Here is a 19,902-nt window from a genome sequence, read left to right as displayed (position 1 = left end):
CATAGATTCAAGATAAGTGGCAGAAGGTGTAGCGGGGACGTGAGGAAGAACTTTTTTACGCAGAGGGTAGTGGGTGAATGGAATTCGCTGCCCAAGTTGGTGGTAGAGGCAGAAACTCTAAACTCTTTTAAAATGTACCTGGATCTGCACCTTAAGTACTGTAAGTTGCAGGGCTATGGGCCGGGTGCAGGAAGGTGGGATTAGAAAGGGCACCTAGGTGTCCTTGGGCTGGCATGGACAAGATGGGCCGATTGGCCTCCTTCTGTGCTGTAACTTTTCTATGGTTCTATGGGGGAATGAAACTTAACTCGTGCCCCCAATGAATTTACTTCGTATGATCTTAGGCCCTTTGCACCGGAGGACAATTCAAAGTAAAGAGAGAAAGCTGCATTCTAAAATCAACTGCTTCTCTATTGCCAAAGGCAGTGACAGGACTTGCTCAAGTCATCAGTTAAAGGGCCACAGGAGGTCCACAGCTGAAATCACAGCAAAACTGTTGAGAGAAACTTAGGCACTGAACACACAACACCCAGCAGGCCTGTGTATCGCCCTGTGGTTTCAGTGTGGTTTCATGATGCATCACACCTGACTGCTGTTAATGACATTCACAGTACACGCTGGCTTCGCTCCCACAAACCACACACCATGTGTGCAGATCAAAAAGCCTGGTGCTGAGTTAACTTGCTCAAGCGCCGCACTCGTTGATGCATTCTCATAAAACTTCAGCATCGCTGGGGCCAGTGCTCCTGCTCCACATTGCTGTTTACTGACCTCCGGTGGGGCTGCATATGTGCGGAGTCCAGGTTGCCAATCCTGCAGGACACCCCTGGAGTCACCAGGTATCGGAAGATTCAGTGAGCAACACCCAGGAGAAAAATATTAAAAACTTCTAAACAAGACTCTGTTTCCTTGCCCCACTTTCTTTCAACACTTTAATTAATTAGGATATAAAAATATTTGGGGAGGTGGGAAAAGTTGTTTCACCAACGGTTGAGATTGACCTAATTGGATGAGATGGTTTTAATGTTGCTGGACTAGTAACCCAGAGACCCAGGCTAACGCTTCGAGGACATGGGTTCAAATCCCACCAAGGCAGCTGGTGGAATTTTGAATTCATCTAGAATATAAAGCTAGTCTCAGTAACAATGACCATGAAACTATTATCGATTGTTGTAAAAACCCACCTGGTTCACTAATGCCCTATAGGGAAGGGAAATCTGTCATCCTTACCTGGTCTGGCTGCACGTGACTCCAGTCCCACAGTAATGTGGTTGACTCTTAACTGCCCCTCTGAAATGGATGGAACAAGCCATTCAGTTTAAGGGCAATTAGGGATGGGCAATAAATGCTGGCCTTGCCCGCGATGCCCACATCCCGTGAAAAATTTTATATATAAAACAAAATTGGGTAACAGAGTTTATTCTCTCCCCAGTTGGCTTTGGGATGGCAGTAGGAGACGGACTAATGAGGGGAGCGAATGGGGGAAGGGATGGTTCATGGTGAGAAGTCGTGTGCTGGAACCTCTAGGAATACACCCATCCATAGTGTGGGTTTCTGGATAAAGCAGAATAGGGATTGACTATAATGATTGGAACCCAGGTCTCCGGAGCGTTACCCTGGGGGTCTCTGGAGTACCAGTCCAGCGACAATACCACAATGCCACCGCGTCAGCCATACAGGTCCCCAGATTTTAGGCTCTGCTGGGTACATTTTACATCTGTAAGACTGACACCACGCGGCCCAACTCCTACCCTTCAGTGCGTTTTTAGAAACTTAGGGCAGGATTTTTAGGCCGCCGTGTGGGCACGATTGGCGGGCCTGCGAGCGTCTGGCCTGGGAGTGATCGGGGAACAGACCACCGCACCCCATTGGCCTCAGACCGCGATTTCACGCTGGCTGGCCAGTTAACGGCCAGTGAGCGGGGGACACGCGATGAAACGTTTAGCGCTGCCAAGGTGGGGGGGTGGGGGGAGGGCGGGCGCTGATGTAATCGTGGGCGCAGGGGGAGCGCGGAATGAAAGCTCCCTGAAGGCAGAGAGCTGCCTCAGGCAGCTGAAGAATCTAAAAGCAAGAAATAAAAGATTTTAAAATCCGGAAAATAATATCCATGCATCAGAATCAGTCACCTGAACGTATACACGAAGAAAATTCTGTCCGTATATTTAAAATTTTTAAAAATTTGATAATGGAAAACTCAACCCGCCCTTGGATGAGGTTTCATCAAAAATGCAAAGCCTGCCCGGCATATTCACCCATCCGCCAACCGTAAGGCTGGACGGACTCTGAAAAATTGGGGACAGTTGGAACTTTGATGGGCTTAATTGCCCTCTTAATTGTCGACGGGCGGGCTTCTGACTTCCGCACGTGCCGCCGACCAAAGTATCGCGCTATGTTTACACTTGAGCGGGTGGGGCACACACCCTGCACACCGAGCTGAAAATTCTGCCCTTAGAACCTTTATTCATTTTTGGAATGTGGAGGTCGGTGTGGTCTGTACCCCTGGCACCGTGCCCGAGGCCAGTTACAGTCTTTATAGCCCATCCCTCAATGAGTGAATGTGGAGCTGGGGAAATATTCTAGCTACTCCTAACTCCTCAGGTAGGTGTTAAGTTAAAAACTTAAAAGGATTAAACAAAATAAGCAATTGTTGTTTACTGGTGGCACCGTTTGGCTGAAGTACTCTGAGCAGGACAGATCTGCCCCGCTCATCCGATTACGAATCGATTCTAAACCAATAGGCCCGTCAAGTAAGGGGCCAAGTACTGCTAGGGACATCTGTAAAACTGGCCTGACCCAACTCACTGTTGGATGTTTCATCAGGGGGTCTATGTGATGCCAGATTTTTTTTTAAATCATTTGTTCACGGGATGTGGGTGTCACAGGCTGGGCCAGCATTTGTTGCCCATCCCTAATTGTGAGAAGACTTACTTGGCCATTTAAGACATTAATGAACCGGATGGGGTTTTTACAACAATCGACAGTGGTTTCATGGTCATCATCAGACCTCTAGTTCCAGATTTTTTACTGAGTTCCAATTTTACCATCTGCCGATAGGTAGGATTTGTACCTGGGTCCCCAGAGCATTACCCTGGGTCTCTGAAGCACTTGTCCAATGACAGTACAACTATGCAGCCACCTTCCCCATATTGGTTCCCAAATTTAGGCTCTGCCGGGCCCATTTTACACCTGTAAAACTGACACAATGCGGCCCAATTCCTACCCCTCAGTGCGTTTTTAATTCACAAGTCCCTCGCCATTAGCAAGAAAACACAAGGACATATGGAGAGATTATTACGCGTCAAGCCACATTGGGTTTTCACTATGAAAAGACTTTTGCCTTGATTTAGATCTTAGCAAAAGCAGAGGCAATTTGGCACCAGTTTTGCAGGAGCCGCAGTTTGGTAACCTGCTATTTTCTCACCTGTGGAATGCTGACAGATCTCTGCAGATAACTGAATCCAACCAGACTTGTTAATGAGCTCGCAGGTCTTTATAAAAGTATTTGTGGCAATGGGGGGGGGGCAATGAGGGAAATAATGTAAAACAAAAACAGAATTACCTGGAAAAACACAGCAGGTCTGGCAGCATCGGCGGAGAAGAAAAGAGTTGACGTTTCGAGTCTTCAATTATGTGTCTGGAGGGAAATAATGTGTCTGGAAGGGGTGGGGATAGAGGGAAAAGCAAACCTGCCCAAAGCCTGGTTACAGTCTGGTCTGGTATAGTCTTAGAAACTCAAGGCACTGGCTGCTTACAGAACAATCCAGTAATTATAATTCTGCAGTTCTAAAGAACACTGTAGTAAACACTCAGCAAGCACCTATCTAACTGCCGTTGTACAGGATAGGCGGCTCTCTGTATTAACAAAAAGGAGAAGAATGCACTGAGAGCACACGCAGAATTAATGGCGCAGTCACTGTCGTACAAATAATTCACAGTTAGCGGAACCAGACAGATTTAATCAACTGAGGTTTCACAGGAAGCAGGCAACAGCAAGATCGTATTTCTTAAATCCTTTCACTCCCTGATCTGTGTCGTGCTAAATGATGGCTGACAGCACCAAAGAGGTCCTAACACAGGTCACAGATGACGTCTTCTCCGACTATGATTGCGGTGCATTTTGCCCCCTTGGCCTCAGCGACCCTTCCCCATTGGTCGATCACACAACCCTTCCCTAATGCCTGCCCTTCGCCATCCAGCTCAGAGGGACAAACAAGTCCATGCCCTCTTCATACTTGTTGTAGGGTGGGTTTGGAGGGGAGAGGGTGACAGCTGTAGTGGGGAAGTGTGAGATTATTCATTTGGGTAAGAAGAATAGAAAAGCCGAATATTATTTATCATTACTAAACTTATAAATATTGATATCCAAGGAGGTTTGCATCTACTCATACAAGGAACACAGAAAGTTAGCATGCAAGTACGCTAGCAGTTAGGAAGACTAATGGCATGTTGACCTTTATTGCAAAGGTAGTGGAATACAAGAATACAGCAGTCTTGCTACAATTGTACAGGGTTTTTATAAGACCACATCTGGAATACTGTGTGCAATTTGTCTCCACATTTCAGAAAGGATATACTTGCATTTGAGGCGGTACAGTGAAAGTTCACTAGATTGGTTCCTGGGTTCTGAAGGGGCTTGGTAGGGTAGATACTGAGAGGTTGTTTCCCCTAGCTATAGAATCTAGGACAAGGGGGCACAGTCTCAGGATAAGGGGCCACACATTTAGGACTGAGATAAGGAGAAAGTTCTTCACTTCTTGCCTGGAACTTGCTGCTCACACGGGTGGTGGAAGTGTCCTTGTACAACAGTTGCCGAAGGTAAGCGTGCAGGTGCAGCAGGCGGTAAAGAAGGCAAATAATATGTTGGCCTTCATAGCCAGAGGATTCGAATACAGGAACAGGGATGTCTTGCTGCAATTTTACAGGGCCTTGGTGAGACCACACCTGGAATATTGTGTGCAGTTTTGGTCTCCTTATCTGAGGAAGGATGTACTTGCTATAGAGGGAGTGCAGCGAAGGTTTACCCGACTGATTCCTGGGATGGCGGGACTGACATATGAGGAGAGATTGAGTTGGTCAGGATTATATTCGCTGGAGTTCAGAAGAATGAGGGGGGATCTCATAGAAACCTATAGAATTCTAACAGGACTAGACAGGGTAGATGCAGGAAGGATGTTCCCGATGGTGGGGGAATCCAGAACCAGGGGTCACAGTCTGAGGATATGGGGAAGACCATTTAGGACTGAGATGAGGAGAACTTTCTTCATCCAGAGAGTGGTGAGCCTGTGGAATTCACTACCACAGAAAGTAGTTGAAAACAAAACATTGCATGTTTTCAAGAAGGACTTAGATATAACTCTTGGGGTGAAAGGGATCAAAGGGTATGGGGAGAAAGCGGGAGCAGGCTATTGAGTTGGATGACCAGCCATGATCATAATGAATGATGGAGCAGGCTCGAAGGGCCGAATGGCCTACTCCTGCTCCTAGTTTCTATGTTTCTAAGTGGAAACAATCAATAATTTCAAAAGGAGATTGGATGGGCACCTGAAGAAAATAAACTTGTAGGGATATAGGAATAGAGCAAGGGAATGGGACTGACTGGATGGCTCAGTGGGGAGCTGGCATGCACTTAACGGGCCGAATGGCCTCCTTCTGTGCTGTAAATCTTTCCGTGAATCAAAAGAGCTGTGAGTCTTTGGAATGCTCTACTCCAGAGGGTTAGGGATGCTCCATCATTGGATGCATATAAGGCTGGGATAGACAGATTTTTGGCCTTTCAGAGAATCAAAGGGGAATGGACGAGAAAGTAGAAATGAGGCAGAAGTTCAGCCAGGATCGTATTGAATGGCGGAGCAGGCTCAAGTGGATGGATGGTCTACTCCTGCTCCTATTCCTTGCGTTCTTATAGTATAGGAGAAGAGAATAACAAGGAACGGGTGGGGAGGGATGAGGTGGCGGTGTGGGTGTACGCATTGGTGGTTTGGCATGAGTGGGGTGGGAGAGAGGTTAGTGAGGCTCACCCCTAGTTGGCCAACAGGACAGCGAGGGCAGTTAGAGAGACGGATGGTGCACTTTGGGTTGCTAATTACAAAGAGCCAGCAACAAGTTCCTTGGTGGGTTCTCTAGAGAATGCCAAGAAACAAGGGGATATTTTTGGGCTTATTCGTGGAGGGTTTAAGCCTGGGGTGCAGTGGCAGGAGAGTAAGGGAAGCAGAGGAGTAGCGATGAGTGGGCAAAGGGCCGTATGAAACCTCCTAGATATCTTTAACGTGACCTTTTCAGTGTTGTATCTGATCCTAATTCAGGAATTTTCACTTCAACATTCTGAGAATGTAACATGGAGCCCTGTGGATCTACAATAACGGAGGCTTAATTCTGTTTGGAAGAGAACAAGCATTCAAACATCTTTCTCATGTAGGAACAGCTTCTCTTAAAAATGTTAGCACACTGAAAGAGACACGAGACACTGAAATAAAACACCATGCTTCACAAATACTTCACTGAGCCACAAGACTCGATTGTACTGCTTCCCCAGCTTAGAATCACAATGACATCTCTCAAACCAAGATAGATTTTTTTTTTCCAGAACGACTGCTCGCATTACCCTCATCAGCTCTCTCTGTTTCACAAGCTCGACTTTAGAACGTGTGGGCTGAATTTTACTGGCCGCCCTCGGGCGCAAAAGCAGGTAGCTGGACCCATAAATGAGGGCCTGATCTTACCAGTGGTGGAGGACACGTCAGGTCGGTCACCAGGCTGGAGCCCAGTTGAGGCCCTTAATGCAATTGAGGCAATTAATGCCTAATTAAGTACCTGATCCCACTGCCGCTCTGCTTTAACAGGCAGCGGGAGATGCCGGCACTCAACATGCAAACCCAGGAGATTTAACCCTGCAGCCTGCTGGCCAGTTAAAGGGGAGGGGGTGCCTCTTTCTGGGCCCCCGGTGCCAATCAGGGGCACCTCCCAGCAGCTTTGCCTCCCAACGTCCACCCTCTCCCCCTGTCCTGTGTAACATGGCTCCCGCCAGTCCCCATCTCAACAGACATGACAGACTGGTCACACCAAGATGCCGGACGTACCTGATTTTTAAAATTTATTCATTCACTGGACATGAGTGTTAGCGGCTAGGCCAGCATTTGTTTCCCATCCCTAATTGCCCCTTGAGAAGGTGGCAGTGAGCTGCCTCCTTGAACCACTGCAATCCATGTGGTGTAGGTACACCCACAGTGCTGTTAGGGAGGGAGTTCCAGGATTTTGCCCCAGCGACAGTGAAGGAACAGCCAATATATTTCCAAGTCAGGGTGGTGAGTGGCCGGTCCATCGCTGAACATCACCTCCTTGATCTACATGCAGTATCAGTAGCAGCCATCACTCCTTCTGGCGCTGCTGGTGTGCAGAGCTGCCAGCCTCCGATTGGCCAGTAGCTCTATGAGGTGGAACCTGGTCCTGGACACGGGCAGAAGTCTCGCCATCACCCGAAAAATTAAAGCGGGGAGAGCTGTCTGAGCGGAGGTGGGCTTGTCCCCAACATTTATGCTGGGCCGTGGGGAGCTCCCCTTCAGTGTATAATCCAGCCCATATCTTTGGAGAGTAAGGAAAACAACTTGGAGAGGGACACCAGGACTCCACAATCAGACCGGCAGCCTGCAAGCTCCAGAGTTTGTGCACAGAGATGTGCTTCAGTCGTCAGTGTTTTTTGGTCACTTGTACACAAGAGCAACATTCAAGACCTGAAGGCGGTGGTGATAACAGCACTAAGGATGGTCCCTAACTTTAGAGGTCGGAGAAAAGACTGCGGAGATTTGAGGCTCTCAGGCCTCTGAAGGAGGAGACTGACAAGTGGTCTCAAGATTGTAAATGGCACAGACAAAATATTACTTTAAATTAAATCGCAAACAAACAGAATAAGGGACACATTTAAGATAAGCGAAAGACAAATTTAGGACCAAAATTAAATCTGACCTTCATGAAACAGTGATCAAAAGGTGGAGTGGACTTCCAGGCACAGTGACAAAGACAAAATACTTTGGAATCATGTAAAGAATAGTTGGGGAGTAAGGGGACAAACTGTGTGGTCTTTCAGTGTGGATGAGCTGGAATGGACCAAGTGACCTTCCTCATCTGCATCGACATTTTTAAATTTTATAAAATACACGTTCAGGGCCACTAAAGAAATAAAAATTGTATCTGTTCCAACTCACCAGTGCAAATTGTTTGTTGAGGAGCATTTGCTCTGCCAGAACAGACTGGTTGTGGAAGAGGTGAGGCTGCATATGACTCCACATGTGCGGAAACCACCAAAACTCATCCACATTGGCCAGTAGAAGGCTGTCTCCTTGGTCTTCCTCATTAGTTCCTGAAAGAAAAGCCATGAGTAATTAACAAGGTCACTTGCAAAATTAGTACGTTGCAAGAAATATATCTTTTTATTTCTGTTGGACTGTGGATTAAAATTACAATGGCTGCAGTTTGAAAGACATGTCCACTGGAACAGGATGAGAGATGTATACAATGTTGCAATCCTGGAACAGAGTATACCATGAAAGACAGGATGGTGTTGGAAAGGAGTCCTGGACCAAGGGAGCTGCCTGGCAACAATGTTTTAATTGGCTCCTGACCAGGTGACCAGGTTTTGTGTGAGAGCAATGCAGTAGAATAGCTTCTAACTGGAAAGAAACAAGGCCTAAAGCCTCTTTCTCCTGTGTGAGGAAGATTCCAGTAATTCCACAATAATAGCTAGCTGGTTTTTTCTTCTCATATCTCTATAACCTGCTCTCTCTCTGAAAACCCCTGTCGAGAGGCATAGGGGAAAATCACTGTTAGAGATAGTGAAAGGCAAGTGCTCAACCAGTGAACTATATACTGAAAGTGCTGAAAGACCACCTTGTGTCATCAACAAGAACTGAAAGGGATTTGGAGGGCATCGAACAAAATCAACCCATTGAATCCTGTGCTCTGGATTTGGTGCTATTGAACTGTTTTATCCCACCCTCAAAATTGATGTTTTTGTGTGTCCTATGTGTCTTGTATGTGGGTGTTCCGGGATTTAAGAAGGGGTAGACTTTAGGTTATAGGTATCGAAATTAGTCGTTCATATTCCTTTCTTTTGCCACTAGTTAAAGACAATTTGTTCAATAAACAGTTATTTACTAATTGGGCAGCATCTTCTGGTCGGCAAGTGGAGGCGGGGCCTGCTCACTGATGCGTAAAATTTTGCGGGGATATGTCGGGCATGCGTTCTGATGTCACCCCGCGTCATTTAGATTTGTAGGCTGTGCGCCTGCCAAACTGTCAACGGCCTATTAAGGCTGTTAAAAAACTAATTAACATGACTGATGTACCTGCCCGTCCAAACTCAAGGTTGGCGGACAGTCTGGGAGCTCTGGGAGCTCATGTCACAATGAGGGGACATGGCAGGGAAATTTTTTTTATCACCTTTACTGAAAGTTTTAAATTGGAACCGATCTCCCTGAGGCAGCACTTTGCCTCAGGGAGATCCGTGCGCTCTTTCACACGCATGCGCGTAAGTGCGCACTCCCAGCTGAGGGAATTCCCCCCCCCTCGCCCGCACAGGGAGTGCACAGTGCTTCCTGGCGGACGTCACGCCGGGTGGGCCTTAATTGGCTCGCCCACGTAAAATGGTGGCGCACCCCCAACCGGGGGTGCCGATCGGAAGCTCGCCCGCCTGCGCCCGCTCCTGTACTCCCCCCACCCCACCGATTTTCCCCCACAGCGGGTGGGGGGGGAAATGTTGCCCATTAAGTTTACAAACCTGGTACTCACATTCTCTTAACCTAAATTAAACAGTTGGGTGGAATTGGGGAAATCTGGTGGTTTGGTCAAACTTCTCACATTCGTCGAGGCTCAGGGAACAGTGGGGCTTGATATTCCAGTGCACTATCCCCAGAGAGTCATGACAAACTTGGGGGCTCGGGTCTGGGATATTTTGGAACAAAAGGCAATGATGATTTGGATGTAGACTTAGTAAGTAATAAAAGCTAAAAGGAAACACCAGGTTTGTGCTGTTAAAAACAAGATGGCACTGGAAACTGCTAAAGCTTTCTCGCAAGTGGAAGAGATGTCCCTGATGATTTTACAAGGGATCCCGAAAGTGAGGTTAATTGAATTGGCAAGGAAGTTAAGAATAGGATTGCCTGCCAAAGCTAGAGAGGCAGAGATAATCGAAGAGACGGCCCAGCATTTGAAATTGGAAGGAGTACCCCAGAGACCCGAGTACTCAAAGGGGTGGTTCATTGGTATGAGCTCAAATTCAGTTGCAAATAAAAAAAATGGGAACCAGGGGCAGCAGAAAAAGAAAAGGGAACCTGCAGAAAAGGAAAGAGAAAGGACATTTCAAAGGGAGTTAGAAATGGTGAAGTTAGAAAAGGAGGAAAGAGAAAAAGAGAGACAGTTCTGGCTTAAAATGCTGACAGTTAATAAAGAGACACCAATGGGTGAGGCAGGACTTATTTCCAAATCAGAACCCAGTGGGGAGATGTTTAAATTTGCACAAGCTCTTGCAAAATTTGAGGAAAGGGGTGTTGAAACATTCTTTATTTCATTTGAGAAAATAGCTAAACAGATGAACTGGCCAAAGGAAAACTGGACATTGCCCATGCAGAGCAAATTGACAGATAGAGTGCAGGAAATGTACGCTTCACTGTCAGAGGAGGTTTCTAGGGATTATAATGTGGCGAAAAAAGGCCACTTTGCATGTATATCAGTTGGTCCCTGAAGCATATAGACAAAAGTTTTGAAATTTAAGGAAACAGCCTGGGCAAACTTACATTGAGTTTGAAAGGATTAAGCAAAGTAGTTTTGACAGGTGGATAACAGCGTTATTAGTTGAAACTACCTATGAGGTTCTCAGACAGACCATTCTCTTGGAAGAATTTAAAAACTCCCTACCTTCTAAAATAAGAACCCATGTTGAAGACCAAAGGGTTGCAACTGCTTAACAGGCAGCAGTAGTGGCTGACGATTATGAGCTGATCCATAAAACTAAACCTTTTTTCCATAACCCCCATAAATTTGTAAAGGATAGAAAGAGGGAGAGTGAAAGGAAGGCAAGTAGCCAGGGTAAAGAATGGATAGCTGGGAATACCTTGAGATCTCCTCCCCAGATCAGGAAGGAAGGTACTGAGGGTGGGGGTGAAACTTGAAGGCCTAAGTGTTTCCATTGTAATAAAGTGGGACACATTCGTTCAAAATGCTGGAAGTATGAGGGAAGCCCATGGGAATTATTGGAGTTCTTAAGAGTGAGAGTCTGAAAAGGGAATTCAAAAAGAAAATGCCACAGATCAAATTGTAGCTTTAACTACTAATAAGGGTCTGGAGGTAAACACTGCTGTGAATACAGGTGAAGTGAATAAGGTGGATGAGAGGTATAAAGGGTTTTTGTCTGAAGGAAAGATAACACCTTTTTCATCAAATGATGCAGCTATATTAAGGGACACAGGTGCTACTCAAACTCTTTTACTGGAGAAGGACCTAGTTTTCCCTCCAGAGAGTTCAATGAAAGCTAAAGTATTGGTAAACGGGATAAGCAGAGAGTATATCCCGGGTCCACAGTACAAAGTGCAATTGGAGTGTGATTGGTTGTCTGGATCGGTGGTTGTAGGAATAGTTAAGAAATTACCAGTGGATGGAGTTGATCTACTCCTGGGGAATGATTTGGCAGGAGTGAAGGTTATAGCTTCGCCCATAATTACGGAATGTCCAAGAGAGGCTAAAGAGACGGAGCAGTTACAAGAACAGGTTCCTGGTATTTCTCCATTGTGTATGGTGACCAGAGCAATGGCTAAATAAAGTCCATCACCAGCGGTCAGAGCAATACCATGAGCAGTTGCTAGAAAATCCAAAGCTTTCTTTAAGGATGAGGATAATTCAAAGGAAGTGTTTGGCAGGTCTTCATTAACTAAGGCTCTGAAAGCAGATCCAGAGTTAAACAAGTTAGTACAGTCAGCTCACACTAAAGCTGAGGCTGAAAGAGTTCTGGAGTGCTATTACATTAAAAACAGAGTTCTGATGAGGAAGTTGAGACACCCTTACAGACCTGCTGATGAGGAATGGATGGTTGTTCATCAGATAGTGGTACTGCCCAAATATCATAATGAGATATTGCGAGTAGCACATGAAATTCCTATGGCAGGACATGTAGGAATACGGAAAACCCAAGCATCGATAAACAGGCATTTTACCTGGCCAAGACTTCATAAGGATGTAGTGCAATTTTGTAAAATGTGTCACACATGTCAGGTAGTAGGTAATCATGTAATCAACATGTAATCGAACCAGCACCTTTAATACCCATACCAGTTTTTGAAGAACCCTTCAGTTGGGTATTAGTAGATTGTGTAGGACCATTACCCAAAATGAAAGCAGGACATCAGTATATCCTTACAATCATGGAAGATCTACGAAGGTTACTTAGGAAGTATATGGGAATTAGTAGAGATACACCTGGATGTATTACCTTAGCTAAACATGACCTGGATGTAGGAGACCCAGTGTCAATAAAACAACATCATTATAGATTGACCCCAGAAAGACAAGCTCAGTTAGGAGCAGAGATCCAACATGTGCTGGACAATCAATTGATTGAGCCTAGTCAAAGTGGCTGCAGTTCACCAGTAGTATTGGTTCCCAAGCCGGATGGATCCATTAGATTTTGTATTAACTACAGGAAAGTGAATGTATTGACGGAAGCTGAATGAGGACAGATTCTTACCCAATTGGTCGGCTAGAAGATTGCATCAATAGGGTTGGCAGTGCCTCATTTCTTTCTAAAATTGATCTATTGAAGGGGTGCTGGCAGGTGCCATTAACATCAAGGGCTAAAGAAATATCTGCTGTTGTTATGCCAAGTGGGTTGTATCAATCTGTATTCATGCGCTGGGTTTAAAAACGCCCTGGCTACATTCCAGAGATTTATGAATCAAGCTGTAGCTGAAGTACCTAACTGTGTGGTTTATCTAGACAATGTCATAATATATAGTAACATGTGGGAAGAACATGTAAAGCCATTAGAGGACCTGTTTAAGCAATTGCAGTTGGCTGGCTTAGTCATAAATCTGGCCAAAAGCAGATTTGCAAAAGCAAGGTTAACTTACCTAGGTCACATCCTAGGACAAGGGCAAGTGAATGCTTTAATAGAATTTCCCATTCCTAAATCCAAACAAGAAATTATGAGGTTTTTGGGAATGTGTGGATTTTATAGGAAATTTGTGCCTAACTTCAGCACAATAGCTGTACCTTTCACCAATTTGTTAAGAAGACTGGCAAAAGTGGTATGGTCAGTAGAATGCCATGCAGCCTTTGAAAAGCTGAAGGCAGTCTTAATAAATGAACCAGTGTTGGCCGCCCCTGACTTTACCAAACCTTTTAAAATGGCAATTGATGCTAGTGACTTGGGGGTAGGTGAAGTCCTATTTTAAGATGATCGATTTGGGATAGGGAAGCCGGTGGGGTACTTTTCGGAGAAACTAAATCAATATCAAAGGAAGTACCCTACAGCAGAAAAAGAAATTCTAGCACTGTTGTTATCTCTTTAACACTTTGAAGTTTATGTCCGACACAATAATCTACACTGACCATAATCCACTGGCGTTAATTGAAGAGTTTAAAACTCAAAATGCGAGACTGTTTAGATGAAGTCTATTGTTTCAACCATTCAATGTAAGGATTGTTCACATTGCTGGTAAAAATATTGTGATCACGAGTTGTGACAACATATAACACCAACAATGTGCATTTATATAGCACCTTTAATGTGTTAAAACATCCCATAGTGCTTCACAGGAACGATTATCAAACAAAATTTGAGACTGAACCATACAGGAGGACGTTTGGTAGTACAGAACTGGAATCTTGCTGAAAAGAGAGACATGCTGTCGAAGCTTTTCATCTTGCACTCATCAGGACAAACACAAGAATACCAATTTTCAAAAAGTTGACTCTGATCCTGTAGTATAAATTGTTGTGATAGCTTGAAGTTTGGCATTCTTGCATTTGCCTGGATGAGTGCAAGACGAAAAGCTTCTCTTTTCAGCAATACACACATAGGAAATAGAACAGGTGTCCAAGGGTTTGGTGAAAGCGGTAAGTTTTAATGAGTGACTTCAGATGAGGAGGGAGTTGGAGAGACAGAAAGGTTTTGGGAGAGTATCTTAGAGCCAAGGGCCTTGGCATTTGAAGGCACAGAGAAATGGAAGAAGGCACGGAGACAGGAGGGAAGGATTGAGGTGGCGTAAAGGGAAAAATGTAACCTATTGACAAACTACCATTTTGACCATAATAAAGCTAGATTCAAGCTTTGCTCTAGGTGTGGTCAGTGATAGTTAGTCTCACCTACCCTGGACCAGGGAGGTTAAAGAAAAATAACTGAGGATCTACTGTCCATCACTATTCAGTGAGTGATTCTTCCTGGAGAGCAGGCTTGTGTGAATGTTGTGTGGACAGGATCAGGGCTAGTTAGGGATGTCCTTCACAATTAAATAACTTACGATACTCATCCTGTAGGTTCACACACAGAGCAGACAGCAGAGAGGTATTAGACGGCTGACAACATTTGGGGAGGTGAATCTCAGCCAAAGTCTGTAGCTTCAGCAGAAGAGGAATGCATCAAAAAAAAAAAAAATGCTGAGCAGGACTTCCTGATGTGAGTGTCAATTGTAGGCATCAACAATCATGGGTATACGGGGCGGAATTTAATGCCCTCCCCCCGTGGTAGCCTTGGTGGGTGCGGCATTTAAATTGGGCAGGAGGGTGGCAGGTGGGGTCCGTGCCGACTTTGCACCTCTTAAGCCCATGATGCGAAGGCTCATTTAAGGGCTTTACCCTGCTGGTACTCACCCAGCGGTGGGCAGGGCAGTTGCCATGCGGGAAGTCCAATAAGCAAAGCTGGTCGGGGTTGTTTTGTGAGCCACCATGAGGGGATCCCTCACTCAAAGGCACTCAATGCCCCATCTGGCTTCAGGAAGGGAGGGCCCAATGACAGCCACCCCCCCTACTCTTTCCATCCAACTCCACCCCCACCCCCCGACCCCCTGCCGTGAACCCCAGTCCCTCTCGCCATCGCTCACCTGCGGCCTGGGTTCCTCGGAGATCCTGGGCCTCGGGAGGATGTACTACCGGCAGCAGCCACCCTTTAGCCAGTGGCGCTGCCGAGCCACAAGGAGCTACCAGCCTCTGATTGGCCAGGGTTGAACTTCCGCCACTGGAACCCTTAATCCCGCTGCCCAGTTCAGTGCCTGATTGGCACTTAGTGCATTGGGCCTTCCTGAAAAGAGGCGAGGTGGGGCTTTTGCCAACTCTCCAGCCAGCGGGCAAGATTTAAACTCCCCCCACAAAACCGAGTTAGCATACAAAGCTAAAAGCAGCCTACTCTCATTCTACAAGGTGGCCTACACTGTCTTTTGCCAGTATCTTTAAAACAATTCCAAGGGAGGGGGAGTGGCACTGGATGAGTTGCTCTTGCAGAGAGCCGGCACAAACACGATGGGCTGATTGGCCTCCTTCTGTGCTGTAACAATTCTATGATTTATAAAGAGGCACTGGATACTTAAACAGTCCCTTGCTGTCCAATATGTTGATGGTGAGGTGGAGGGTGGGTGGCTGGGGGAGGTGGGGGGGGGAAGAGGGTGGGGAGCTCTTTATTTACTTCTTCCTGCAGGGTACAGTTCCACACACACCAGATGCCCTCCAGCATCGCACCTAAGATGCCATGCTTCACTGCATCAACGCCAACTTACTTCTTCACTTAAGGGGGCATGACAGCCAACTGAATCACGTTCACATTCAAACAGTGCAGAATACACTGCGGGAGTCATCGGATAATGATTGGGTGTGATACCTGGGCTAAAAGGGTTAAATTATGGGGGTGGACTTGACTTCTATTGCCTTGAATATACAAGATTAAGAATGACAATATAAGTGAGGTAAAAACTTTCCGACTAGACACTTTACAGCCTTCCGGACTGAATATTGAATTCAACAACTTTAGCTCTTGAACTCCCTCCTCCATCCCCACCCCCTTTCCATTTCTTCCCCCTTCCTTTTGTTTTTGTTTTTTCCAATAATTTATATAGATTTTTCTTTTCCCACCTATTTCCATTATTTTTAAATCTTTTATGCCCTGCTAGCCTTTCCACCCCACCCCCACTAGAGCTGTACCTTGAGTGCCCTGCCATCCATTCTTAATTAGCACATTCGTTTAGATAAAATCACCACCTTCCACACTTCTTTGTTCTTTTGTCTGTGACATCTTTTGATTATCTGCTCCTATCACTGCTTGCTTGTCCCTACAACCACACCACCCCCACCCCACTTCTCTTTCCCCCTGTCCCCCACCTTAAAGCAGCTTATATTTCACCCCTCTTCTAACATTAAATCAGTTCTGTTGAAGGGTCATGAGGACTCGAAACGTCAACTCTTTTCTTCTCCGCCAATGCTGCCAGACCTGCTGAGTTTTTCCAGGTAATTCTGTTTTTGTGTTGTAATATAAGTGAGGTGTTTAACAAATGTTAATTGTATTGTTAGGATACACAGGTGAAGGGCATTGTTTAATTAAGTACTTTGAGCACATATAAATAGGGGACCATCTTTGTCTTTGATGAGACCAATTTGAAAATATTGGGAGGGAGAGGGAGAGGGGGAGGGGGAGGGGGAGGAGAGGAGAGGAGAGGAGGGGAGGACGGGGGGGGAGGAGGAGGAGGAGGAGGAGAAGGGGGGAGGAGGAGGGGAGGAGGGGGGGAGGAGAAGGGGGGGAGGAGGAGGAGGAGGAGGGAGGAGGAGGAGGAGGAGGAGGAGGGCGGGGGGGAGGAGGAGGGCGGGGGGGAGGAGGAGGAGGAGGAGGGCGGGGGGGAGGAGGAGGGCGGGGGGGAGGAGGAGGAGGAGGAGGAGGGCGGGGGGGAGGAGGAGGAGGAGGAGGACTCTCCCCGGTGAAATCCATTGATACTCAGGGTCAACTGCAGATTTCAAAGCTGAGATTGATAAGATTTTTGTTGGGAAAGAGGATTAAGGGTTACCAAACCAAGGTGAGTAGACGGAATTAAGATATCCACCATGATCTAACTGAATGGTGGAATAGGGTTTGAGGGGCTGAATGGCCTCTTGTTACTCTGAATGGGAAACTTTGGATGTTTTATTCTAAGTCAGAAGAGCTCCAGCAAAGATCCACCACTCACTAACTTAATACATACCAGGGGTTAAAGCAGAGATCTACTTTTTAACAATTAAGCGGTCAGGCAGTACATTAGTTTGAAGAATAAAAGTATAATCTGTTGTGATTTTATTGAATAGCAGAGCAGGCTCGAGGGGCCACATGGCCAACTCCTGCTCCCTATTGCTTATGTTCTTCTTTTATGCTCTTAAACACTTGTCAGGTTCGATAAAATATTGAAGCAAATGGACTGACTAACACTGCCCACGCCTGTCAGTCTGGATTCAGGTGCTGCTTAGCAATGATTACCATTGCTCCTTTAGTTTGAGGCAACTAGCTTGTGCACGTGTGCAGCACACCGCAATGTCCAACAGTCTGGGCAAGGAGGAGAAAAAGAGACCCACCAGTGTAGTAGAACTTTCCGGAGAAGCCCAGGTTGAAGGTGAAGTTTGGAACATGGACTCGCAATTGCTTCTGGGTTTCAAGCAAAGCCTGTAAAGAACACAGTAAGAATGAGTCGGTCAGGTCAATAATCAGTGAGAATTTAAGATCAGTAACTTAAACGTAGCAAGGTTCAGAATGAGTTCCAGGCACTGGCATGTCTTCCGCCGCTGAACACTGAACATCTGTGCCTCTGCAACACATCTGTAAGATCCGTCTTACAGTGAGAATACAGGCTAAGTGCATTTTTTTTAAAAAAAAAGGAAATAAAAGATACTGCCGACTGCACCACACAGCGGCCGAGAAGTCCCGGTTCAGGAAGCACATGCTTTTTCTCACATATGGCTCTTTAATCCTATCAATGTTGGTTTTAAGGGCAAATCGTGTTTAACGAACCTCATTGAGTTTTTTGATGAGGTATCGGTGAGGGTTGACGAGGGTCACGCGGTTAATGTGAGGTACATGGACTTCCATCGCTGGCCTAGCTAGCGATGCCCACATCCCATGAATGAATTTTTTAAAAATAACAAAGTGTAACATAAGAACATAAGAAATAGGAACAGGAGTAGGCCATTCAGCCCTTTGAGTCCGCTCCACCATTCAATGAGATCCTGGCTGACCTTCTACTTCGACACCATTTTCCTTCATTATCCCCGTATCCATAATCAGCTTGTCTGCAAATTTAGATCCCATGGAATAAAAGGGACACTGACAGCATGGATACAGAGCTGGCTGAGTGACAAGACACTGAGGGTAGTACTGAGTGGTCGTTTTTTTCAGACTGGAGGCAGTTATACAGTGGGGTTCCCTACAGGTTGGCACTACAACCCACTGCTTTTCTTGATCTAGATTAATGAATTAAACTTGAGTGTACAATTCCAAAATTTGCCAATGTCACAAAACTTGGAAGTACTGTGAACTGTGAGGAGGATAGTGATAGGCTTCAAGGGGGACATAGACAGGCTGGTGAAATGTGCAGACAAGTGCAGATGAATTTTAATGCAGAGAGGTGTGCAGCAATTCATTTTAGTAGGAAGAACACAGAGGGACAATATAAAATAACGGGTACAATTCTAAAGAGAGTACTGTAGTAATACGGGGACCAGGACTGCAAGGGTTAATGTGGGACTGCAAGGGTTAATGTGGGACTGGGGAAACAGTACTGCCTACATGATGATGTAGAGAGTCGCATGGGAATAGCACGTACAGTACATCTGGTAGAAGTCGGCATGAAGAATAGAGCCTAGTCAGGACTGTATCCTGTATCTATATATATTGTTATGGGTTATTAATAAATAAGTTATTGCTCAACTGTACAAGCCTTTAGGGCTCCTCATGAGACAACATATAACCTATTACAGGTACAGCCTGGAGATACAAGTGTGCAATTCGTTGAAGGTGAAAGGGCAGATTGAGAAAGTTTAAAAAGGCATACGAGATCCTGGACTTTATAGAGAGTCGCACTGAATATGAAAGCAAGGAATTTACAATGAGCCTGTAAAAAAATAACACTGGTTCAGCCTCAGCTGGAGTTTTGTGTCCAATTCTGGGCACCACACCTTAGGAAAGGTGTGAATCCACTGGAGACAGCGCAGAAAAAATTCATGAGAATGGTTCCAGGGACGAGGGGCTTCAGTTACCTGGATAGGTTGGAGAAACTGGGACTGTTCTCCTCGGAGAAGGGAATGTTGAGGGGAGATTTGGTAGCGGTGTTGAAAATCCTGAGGGGTCTGGACAGGTTAGACAGGGGGAGAAATGGTTCCCGTTGGTGAAACGTTGAGAAACAGAGGACACCCAGCTTAAGGTGATCAGCCAAAAGAAGCAATGGCGACACGAGGAGAAACACTTTTTCACGCAGTGAGTGGTCAGGATCTGGAATGCGCTGTCTGAGAGTGTGGAGGAGGCAGCGGCAATCGTGGCTTTCGAAAGGGAATTGGATAAGCGCCTTCAGAGAGAAAGCTGCAGGGCTGTGGGGAGACGGCAGTTGAGTGGAACAAGCTGGCATTGGCCAAGTAGCCTCCTTCTATCCTATCACCATTCTGTGATTCTGTAAAGTGCTTTGGACGGTTTACGGTTGCGAAACGCGATTTAGAAATGCAAAGTCTTTCTTTTTTTGCTTAATTAGTACGCAGGTTTCAAGAAAATAGACAAAGGGGAAACATGTCAAAGGTCACATGGAATAAACTGTGCACCAGACAATACCTTGTGCTGAATATCACTAGCAACACCACTATTTGTCACAATTTATTGAACTTTAGTGCCTGCAAACGCCCAAAGGGGAAAGGTCGCTGTCTAAGACCTTT

General features: G+C 45.9%; 1 protein-coding gene across 2 annotated transcripts in view; it reads right to left on the bottom strand.

Moving 5' to 3' along the window:
- ndst1b (N-deacetylase/N-sulfotransferase (heparan glucosaminyl) 1b) overlaps positions 1-19,902 on the bottom strand; it is a 434,276-nt gene that overhangs the window by 80,265 nt on the left and 334,109 nt on the right. For both annotated transcript variants that reach the window (XM_041194511.1, XM_041194512.1), the window contains exons 4-5: positions 17,563-17,650; positions 8,199-8,353 (exon numbers count right to left, since the gene is read on the bottom strand). In XM_041194511.1, coding sequence (XP_041050445.1) covers positions 8,199-8,353; positions 17,563-17,650 — 243 coding nt within the window. The remainder of the gene's footprint in view (positions 1-8,198; positions 8,354-17,562; positions 17,651-19,902) is intronic.

This window comes from Carcharodon carcharias, chromosome 8 (assembly GCF_017639515.1).
Source record: "Carcharodon carcharias isolate sCarCar2 chromosome 8, sCarCar2.pri, whole genome shotgun sequence".
NCBI lineage: Eukaryota > Metazoa > Chordata > Chondrichthyes > Lamniformes > Lamnidae > Carcharodon > Carcharodon carcharias.
This window is presented reverse-complemented; position numbering and strand designations above follow the sequence as displayed.